Raw genomic sequence first — 10,562 nt, forward strand, 5'->3', positions numbered from 1 at the left:
GAGAGAACCGAACAGCAAACAGAATAAAAACTTTACTGCATTTTGTTGATTTCTTCCGATTTTTCCCTTTGTTTCTTTCTTTTTTTTTTTTTTTTACCTTAATGGTATACCTTTTCCTCTTGCCAAGCACAATGGGCAAAGAATGCCATTTCTTTTATTCTCCCCTCTCCTCCCATCCCCTCTGCTCCCCTCCCATCCTCTCCTCTCCTCTCCCTGCCTTTCTCTTCTCTTCTTTCTTCTCCAGTCCCCCAACTGTCTGTTCCGGCAATATTAGTCTCTGGCCACAAATAATCTAGTTTCAGTCATGATCTTGCAGGTCACTGATTATTGGTACATCTACTTCTTCACAAGATGGCCTGGTGGTGCAACAGTCACGTACTTGACTGCTATCAGAAAAGTCGGCAGTTCAAACACACCAAGCAGCTTCGAGGGAGAAAGACCTGGGGTTCTGCTTCCATAAAGATTAAAGCATAGAAAAGCCCACGGGGCAGTTCTGCTTTGTCACATGGAGTCGTTATGTGCAGAAAATCGACTCAATGGCTCCTAACAACAAATTCTTCACACCTAGGTTAATGTTGATAGTGAGCCATATACAGATGGTAAATGTCTGTCTTTGGTTCTCTCTGTCTTATCTCAGATTTCCTGATGGCTGACCTGATATTTTTCCAGACTATATATTTTTTTCCTTCTATTCTTCAGATAGTTAGATGAGTAGAGAGTCAGAAAGGTTTTCTGAGCTGCTTTTGCCTGAGTGTAGCATTTAGGGACCTCCAGAGAAACAGTGCCTAAGCCAGGCTAACACAAAGATGGAAAGTAAAGTTAGGACAAGAGAACTCCCAGAGGCACCAGGGCCATTAAGGTGGACAGCCAGTTAGTGCCATTTAGCGAAGATCTGTGTAGAAATGCATCTGGGAATATGATTACTTTGAGCTTTGAAAGACCTATTAAATCCTGCATTGCCTCATAAGTTTATATTCTGCTCTTCCAAATGAGATTCCCTTTGAGCATAAGCTTTATATAAATGATTGCTCAGACTTAGTGTGTTAGATTTTTCAGGAATTTCAGAACACTTTTTGTTGACTTTTTAGTCTTAGCCAGAATTAAGAAGTTAAATCTGCATTCAGAAGCCCCAGATTGCTTTCCTGTGGTAAAAAAGATCTCCTTCCCCTTGCATCCCTGATGATTTAAGTGGATATTTAAAGCTCACTCTCTTTCCAAATGTGTAGAATATTCTCAGAGATTTTGAGACTTTATATATTTTTTTTTAGCAAATTAGCCTAAAGTGTATTTGAATTACTGGTTTATAATTCTCTGCATTTTATTTCAGATTTATGTGCTGCGGAAGAATTAGCAGAGTGACTGCCTCAGGGAAAAATTCTTCCTGGTTCAGCCTAAAACAAATCTGAAGGACGCTCAGACCTGATGGTCAGTGAATTCATGTTGCCTTGGTTTGAAGAGAGCATACCAATCATTTTTAGACTGGTTATAGGCTATTTGTTGTTACTCTGTTTTCTTTCTTTAGGTTATAACTTCTCTTGTAGCATACGATAATTTGATTAGTATAAAAATACTAGAGCATACTTTAGCTTTAAAATTACATCTTTCACATACAGAATTCCAGTTGAGAAGAGCAGGGCTAAAGTGAATGAAATCTTCAAGTTGGCAGTGAAATTCACTGAGACCCATTCTCGTGCTAATATATCTTCTTTCATATTCCAATTAAGGAATAATTTAGTGTATGCTTGAAGATCTACAATAATGAAGAATTCCCATCTTTCAATAAACTTGCCATCCTAAAATAGACAAGAGATTCATCTGTGTCAACTAAGGTAAGTTTATAGCATGTCGTATTCTGAATTCACTACGAGAAAATTTGAACTTGTGGAGGAAATTGTACTTTATCTATAAGAGTATCTTTTCTTACTCTGCTGAGAGAACACCACAAAGAATATGCGGGATTTTTTATTCAGTAGTACCAAAGAAATAAAGTAGTCATTTGACTATATTTTTTCAGTGCAAGAAGAAATGTTAGTAATCAGTGTTAAGAAATGCTGTAAGCTAGCCAATCTATCATCAGAATAATTTATTTTTAATTCACAAGTTGTCTGAATTGAAGTTTTACCTGATCATTAACTCATTAAATTTATGTTGTACCTTTTGTTTTGTTTCATTTGTTTATTTAACTTGGTTATATATGTGTGACAATTAAAGGAATTTGTAAGCTAACGCTTCACTCAAAAAGAAATGAAGGAAAAGGTAAACAACATGTGTGATATAAACCATGTATGACATTGGGGTATTTATATTACTTCATGTACTTCTCATTATATTTCTGAATTATGTATTGATATTTCAGTTGCATAGATGAGGAAAATGAGGCTTAAAAACTTAAGCAATTAGCTCATGATTCACCCCTGGTCAGTTTATTTTACAACCCTCAACATTTCTGCCTCTTTCTGTGTTGCCACTGTTCTTACCACTTACACAAAAGTTGCCTAATATTTCTTTCCTCTCATCAATTATGATTTCACTTCTTTAATAGAAGTCTTCCTTACTATCTGTATGAACAAGAAATATTGTTTTTATGACACTACTTCTTTCTCACCTGAATGGACCTACAATCCCCAATACCTCTGCCAATAGTAGTGATTATAACAACATGTTCCCATTCAGGATGGAAGCTTAAGAGCTGTTTTAGATTAAACACTTATGATAATCTAGGAAAAAAAAAAAAAGCAAGTATCTTGACTTAAAAAAATTATATTTTTTTCTAAAACTAAAGGCAAACTATTTCAAAATGAATGCTGTTGTTGTTAGATTCTGTTGAGTCAGTTCCGACTTATAGTGACCCCATGTACAAGAGAAAGAAACATTCCCTGGTTCTGTGCCATCTTCAAAATCTTTGTTATACTTGAGTCCAGTGATGCAACTACTGTATCAGTCCATCTCATTGAGGGTCTTCCTCTCTTTCACTGACCCTCTACTTTACCAAGCATGTTGTCCTTCTCCAGGGACTGGTCTTTACTTATAACATGTCCAAAGAATGTGAGACGAAGTCTCCTCATCTTCCCTTTTAAGGACCATTGTGGCTGTACATCTTCTAAGACAGATTTGTTCATTCTTCTGGAAGTCTATGGCATATTGAATATTCTCCACCAACACCATAATTCAAAGGTGTCTATTCTTCTTCAGTCTTCCTTATTTGATGTCCATCTTTCCCATGCATATGACATGATTGAAAATGGCTTGGGTCAGGAGTACCTTTGTCGTCAAGGTGACAACTTTGCTTTTTAACACTTTAAAGAAGTATTTTGAAGCAGACTTGCCCAATGCAATACTTAGGATCAGAGAATTGCCCAAGTATGTTTGGGTGATCTGATAACCTCTCAACTTAAATTTTCGTTGTTGCTGATGAAGATTCAAAATATTTCTTCTCATTCCTCTCCTCCATGACACCCATGCTCCCCAACCCATATCCCATTTGACTCTCAATTAAGTATGCGATGCAGCACTAGACTGAGGGAGATCGGGACATCAGGCTTCTAGTATCCACAGAGTGTTATTTTCTGATCCTGAGAAATTACTTAGATCTTCTTGATCCCAATCTCTTTTTTTCTCTGTATTTTAACAGCTTTATTGGTAATTAATTCACTTGTCATACAATTCTCCTATTTAAAGTGTAGAGTCCACTGATTTTTAGTATATTCATAAATATGTGCAGACATCATCACAGTCAATTCTAGAGCATTTTAATCACCACAAAAAAAGCCCTTACATTTTAGCTACCACCACTCCCTTGAAGAACAGTTTAATGAAACATTTCCTACTTTTAAATTGTTCACCAGCCTACTGATATAATAACTTCCTTTAAATCAATTTCTTTTGCTAAACAAATATATTTGAAAAATCATCATTATACTATCTCAAAGACTAAGAATTTGCATTAGTTTAAAGCAGGAAAAAGTAAGTCAACAGACCCCGCCAAAAATGTGTTGTCACTGAGTTGGTTCTGACTTATAATGACACTATAGGACTGAATAGAATTGTCTCACTGGGTTTCCAGGGCTGTAAATATTTACAGAAGCAGACTGCCATATCTTTCTCCCAGAGAAGATGGGTTTGAACTACTGACATTTCGGTTAGCAGCCGAGTGCTTAACCTCTGTGCTGCCAGGGCTTGCTAAACAACCACCCCAAAATATTAATATCTATTTGACCCATAGTTGTCCAGTCGATTCCGATTCATAGCGACCCTACAGGACAGAGTAGAACTGCCCCACAGGGTTTCCAAGGAGCATCTGGTGGATTCAAACTGACAACATTTTGGTTAGCAGTAGCGGCTCTTAACCACTATGTCATTAGTTACTGTTACATACTGAACATTCTGAGCCTGATAATTATTTTTCCTTGTTAAAAAATGAAGGTTAGGAAAGCTTATATCGATAGTAAAGTACTGGTGGGAACAAACTGAGAATTTCTTTGATAAAATTGAAGTTTTGTATATTCATAAAAAACAGAATTGGTTTCTCATAGTAAAATGTCATACATGTTATCTTTTTGCTATCTAAAATTTCAAAGACCGTAAATAATACAGATTTTGGACTTATGTATCACTTGATTTGATGGTTTCTGAATAAGCTTGCTATAAAAGCATCATGTGTTTTAAAAAATAAACAACTGGAAAAGCCACCATGGCTGCCGCACTGGATCCAGTCTAAGGTAGAAGGTGTGCTATAGTTTTTGCAGCTCCACTGGGTGCCTTATCATTCCTCATAACTGGGTAAAATAGCCCTTGGAAGTGCATTGTTTCTATTCTGCCTTCTCTTTTCCCCTGTGTTATTGTCACAAGATTAATCAAAAGACATATGTGATTCACAAATTTTTCATCCATTTATTCATGCAACAAATAGCTTAACTAACCACTAAGTTTGTTTTATTTGCATTTGTTATAATTTTCTTTTATAGACATCTGATGTCTAGAACATATATAAAAGGATTAAATTTGTATAAGAAGCTATAAAATATAAACAATTCAAACATACTTGGGCAATTCAATCATTTTATCTTTTCTTTGCCTGCACAAACTTGAATGACTATATTTTGTTTTTCCCTGTGAAATGTAAATAAAAGAAGTGAATGAATTTGCAGTTACATTTTGCAACTTCAATCTTTAATTGAAATTTCTTCTTTTGCTGTTTGGTTTTAATGTAATCAAACCTGCAGAGGTTTAGCATAACTCATTGGCAATGTTTACTCACGCAGCAGAGAAGAATACACTGTCCACATACTAAAGTTCAGCATTTTAAGCTGAGATTTTTAAAACATATTTGAATTTTCTTATCATACATTCAAAAATAATTCAAAGGAGATAGTCCATGTCATGCTGGAAGAAAGAAAGTTGAATCTATGGATAAGGTACACATAAAAATATGGGAAAAGAACTTTTTTTTGTAATAAGTAAATTAAACAAACAGATAGAACACTACAAGTGCTCACTTGTCTATGCAAGATAATTGGAAGAGAGCTACTTGGCCAACCAACCGGAAGAGATCCATATCTGCATCCTTTTTAATGAAAGATTATCCAACAATGTAGAAGTTATTGAACAATATTACTAATGTCACACACAAGTAAAATTTTCTGGAGATAATTCAAAACAGTTGCAGCAGTACATAAACAGGGAACTGCCAGAATTTCAAGCCAGATTCAGACATGGATATGGAAAGAGGGACATCATTGCTGATGTCAGATGGATCTTGGTTGAAAGCAAAGAATACCAGAAAGATGTCTACCTGTATTTTACTGACTATGCAAAAGCATTTTACTGTGTAAATCATAACAAATTATGGATAACATCATGAAGAATTGGAATTACAAAACACCTAATTGTGCTCACGTAGAACCTGTACATAGAACAGGAGGCAGTTATTCAAACAGAACAAGGAGATACTACATGGTTTAAAATCAGGAAAGCTGTGTGTCAGGGTTGTATCCTTCACAATATTTAAATACTTATGAATTTGTATGCTGAGGAAATAATCCGAGATGATGGACTACATGAAGAGGAACTGGGCATCAGGATTGGAGGAAGACTCATTAACAAACTGTGATATACAGATGACACAACCTTGCTTACTGAAAGCAAAGAGGACTTGAAGCGCGTACTGATGAATATCAAAGATTACAGCCTTCAGTGTGGATTACACCTTGACATACTAAAATAAAAATCCTCAAACTGGAACAATAAGCAACATTTTGATAAACGGAGAAACTACTGAAGCTGTCAAGGATTTCATTTTACTTGGATACACAATCAACACTCATGAAAGAATCAAACTACATATTCCATTGGGGGAATCTGCTGCAAAAAACTGCCATGAGAAAAGTTTGGTGTCAAGGTTGTTAAAAAGCAAAGATGTCACCTTGAGCTCTAAGGTGTACCCGACTCAAGCCATGGTAGTTTCAGTCGCCTCATAGGCATGCGAAATCTGGATAATGAATAAGAAAGACTGAAGAAGAATTGATACCTTTAAATTAGAGTGTGGTCGAGGAATATTGAATAGATCATGGACTTCCAGAAGAAGGAACAAATCTGTCTTGGAAGAAGCATAGCCAGAATGCTCCTTGAAAGGGAGAATGGCAAACCTTCGTCTCACATTCTTTGGACATGTAATCAGGAGAGACCAGTCCCTGAAGAAGGATTTCATGCTTGGAAAAGTGGAGGGTCAAGGAAAAAGAGGAAGACCCTCAACAAGATGGATTGACACAGTGGCTGAAACAATTGGCTCAAACATAGCAACATTTGTGAGGATGGTGCAGGACCAGAGAGTATTCTCTTCTGTTGTACACAGGGTCACTATATGAATCAACTAGACGGCATCTAAGAGCAACAACAATAGGAACAGATTAAACCTTTGTTTTTATGAAATTACATACGTAGTGGCAAACAATGTTTTCTTCATGATCAATGTAGCATTTAAAATATCCTTTAAAGTTTACTGGTAAAATTGAATAAAGTACATTCTTAATACCATCATTTCCTTTATAAAATTATTTCACAATACATTTGTAAAATAAGAGACATAACATAAAAGAAAAAGCAGCTTAATTTCATAAATAAAGAATAATTAATATTAATAGCATTGCATATTAATCCAGTTTTGGTATATTGTATATTATTATAATTATACTGCTGATTTTTCATCTAAATTTGTGTTTTCTTTATTTTTAGATACACATTTGTTTTTTAACATACACCAAAGTGGCATACATGGAAAGCCAGAGAAATGTCTCAGAATTCATTCTTTTGGGACTTTCTTCTGACAAAAACATACAAATATTTTGCTTTGTTCTATTCTTATTCTGTTATATTTCCCTCTTGGTTGGAAACCTTCTGATCCTTGTTTCCATTCTAAGCAGCATCTTTTTTCACCAACCAATGTACTATTTCCTTAGCCACTTAGCCTCTCTGGACATCTGTTATACTTCTAGTGTCACACCCAAACTGATTGGTGATCTCTTACTGGGGACAAAATCCATCTCCTTTGGTAATTGCATGTTACAGGTATTTACCATACACTTCTTTGGCAGTATTGAGATCTTCATTCTTACTGCCATGGCCTTGGACCGCTATGTTGCTATCTGCAAACCTCTCCACTACATGATAATCATGAACAGAACAAGATGTAATCTTCTTGTCTTAGCTGCTTGGGTTGGTGGGGCAGCCCATTCCCTTCCTCAATTATTTATGGCAATCCTGTTACCCTTTTGTGGTCCTAATGAAATTGATCACTATTTTTGTGATATCTTCCCTTTGCTAAAAGTTGCCTGTACTGATACCCACAACACTGGTATTCTTGTGCTTGTCAATTCAGGTATGCTTGTCTTAGCAACGTTTGTTCTCTTGTTTGGGTCTTATGTCATTATATTATCTAGTTTAAGAAATCACTCAGCTGAGGGAAGACGCAAAGCCTTGTCTACCTGTGGCTCCCATATCACTGTGGTAGTCTTATGTTTTGCTCCTGCAATCTTTGTCTACCTTAGACCTCCTACCACTTTCCCTGAGGATAAAATATTTGCACTATTTTATACCATCATTGCCCCTATGTTCAATCCCTTAACCTATACCCTGAGAAATACAGAGATGAAAAACGCCATGAGAAAAGTTTGGTGTCAAGGTTATTTTCAAAAGAAGCTCACAATTAATTGGTGAAGCCTGTCAGTTAAACAACTTTGTAAAATAAAGTGACTGATTGTGAAATCTAATGTTACAGACTTCTCATACTTTATGTATTCCATTTTAATCATAAATGTGTTAAATATGAGAAATAGGAATCAAAAGTTAATGTGATTACTAATTAAATACTAATCTACCATACAAAAAATCATTGGAAACATGGTTAATTTTGTGGGATGTTGTTATGGATTGAATTGTGTCTCCCCAAAATGTATCAACTTGTCAATGCCATGATTCCAAGTATTGTGTCGTTGTCCTCCATTTTATGATCTGATTTAATTTTCCTATGTATTGTAAATCCTAAATTTTGCCTGTGGTAAATTAAGCAAGATTAGGCTATGTTAAAGATGATTAGCGTGGGATGCAACATCCTTACTCAGGTCACAGATCTGATCTGATGTAGTGGGAGTTTCCCTGGGGTGTGGCCTACATCACCTTTTAAAGAGATAAAAGGAAAGAAGCAAGAAGAGGGTGAGGGACCTCCTACCACCAGGAAAGAAGAGCCAGGAGCAGAGCACAGAATTTGGACCTGGGATCCCTGCACTGAGAAACTCCTAGACCCAGTGGAAGATTGATGACAAGGACCTTTCCCCACAGCCAATAGAGAGAGAGAGCCTCCCCTGGAGCTGCCATCCTGAATTTGGACTTCTATACTCCTAAATGAATAGAGAATAAATTTCTGTTTGTTAAAGCCATCCACTTATGGTATTTATCTTATATCAACACTAGATAACTAAGACGGGTGTGAAGATGGTGTAGAAAGAGTTCACTCTGTAAAATGTAATCTGGGTTGTACCAATTAAGATGATGCTATATTGAGCAAAGAATTACAATGCTAGCATTTCTTAATGACAATTTTGTTTAAAAATTCAGATTCAAGGTCAAGACCACATGGTGACACATGTTTTGTGGTATTGGAGGAGATAAAATCTATAATTTATAAACTGATTTTTAATTTCTGTTAATGCATTATCTTATACATCCTCTACTGGCAATTTCAGTATAGTATAATATGGTTTAAAGTGGGTCTGGGTGTCAACTCTCATAACTTTCCAACAAAAAAAAATAATGATAATTAGGAAAGACAGAGTGAAATCAGTTACTCAGAATGCTGAAAACATACTCAATGTTATTCCACCTATTGGTCAGAATTTACAAAAATCTCCTTAAAACTTCAGGAACAGAATTTAAAATTAAAGTGTTTACCCACTTCTACCTGCCTAAGAGCGATAAAAAATGGCTAGTTACTGGATGCAGAACCAAAGACCTTTCCTACTGATATGAGAAAAAAATAGGAAAAATAAATTAGAAGTGTTCTAAAACCAAGCAATGAACCAATGAATCAATGAACCAACCAACCAACCATTCAGTCAACCAACCAACCAACCAATCAGAAGACAATTTAAGAAAAATCAAACCAGCGAACCAAACACTGTGGGGAGTGAATCATCTTAGAAGTATCATGAAAAAATATTTCTTTCTTTTTTTCATATATTAATTTATATATTTTATTATTGTACTTTAGATGAAGGTTTACAGAACAAACTGGCTTCTCATTAAACAATTAGTACACATATTGTTTTGTGGCATTGGTTACCAACCCCACGACATGTCAACACTCTACTCGTGTCGACCTTTAGTTCCCTATTAGCAGCTTTCCTGTCCCCTCCTACTTCCAGTCCTTGCCCCTGGGCTAGTGTGCCCCTTTAGTCTCATTTTCTTTTATGGACCTGTCTAATCTTTGGCTGAAAGGAGAACCTCAGGAGTGACTTCATTACTAAGCTAAAATGTTGTAGAGGGGCTGTACTCTTGGGGTTTCTCTAGTCTCTGCCAGGCCAGTAAGTCTGGTCTTTTTTTGTGAGTTAGAATTTTGTCCTTCATTATTCTCCAGCTCTGTCCAGACCCTCTACTATGATCCCTGTCAAAGCATTTTGACTTCCCATCAGCAGTGCATAAAAGGTCCAATCTCCCCACAGCCTCTCCAACATTGTTATTTTCTGTTTTTTGATTTGTGCCAGTAATGCCAGGGTGAGATGGTATCTTATTGTGGTTTTGATTTCAATTTCTCTAATGGATAGTGATCAGGAGCATTTCCTCATGTGCCTGTTAGCCACTTCAATGTCTCCTTTGGTGAAGTTTCTGTTCATTTCCTTTGCCCATTTTATAATTGGATTGTCTTTTTGTTGTAGAATTATTGGATTTTCCTGTAAATTTTAGAGACTAGATCTTTCTTGGATTTGTCATAACCAAATTTTTTTCCCCAGTCTGTAGGTTCTCTTTTTACTCTTTTGGTGAAGTCTTTTGATGAGCATAAGTGTTTAATTTTT

At 35.9% G+C, this 10,562-nt stretch overlaps 1 protein-coding gene across 1 annotated transcript; it reads left to right on the forward strand.

Moving 5' to 3' along the window:
• Nucleotides 1-7,269: 7,269 nt before the first annotated feature.
• LOC101347736 (olfactory receptor 4P4-like) lies at nucleotides 7,270-8,211 on the forward strand. Its single transcript, XM_004390949.1, has one exon. It carries the CDS (start codon nucleotides 7,270-7,272, stop codon nucleotides 8,209-8,211), a length of 942 nt encoding a protein of 313 aa, XP_004391006.1.
• Nucleotides 8,212-10,562: the final 2,351 nt, after the last annotated feature.

This window comes from Trichechus manatus, unplaced genomic scaffold, assembly GCF_000243295.1.
Source record: "Trichechus manatus latirostris isolate Lorelei unplaced genomic scaffold, TriManLat1.0 scaffold00362, whole genome shotgun sequence".
NCBI lineage: Eukaryota > Metazoa > Chordata > Mammalia > Sirenia > Trichechidae > Trichechus > Trichechus manatus.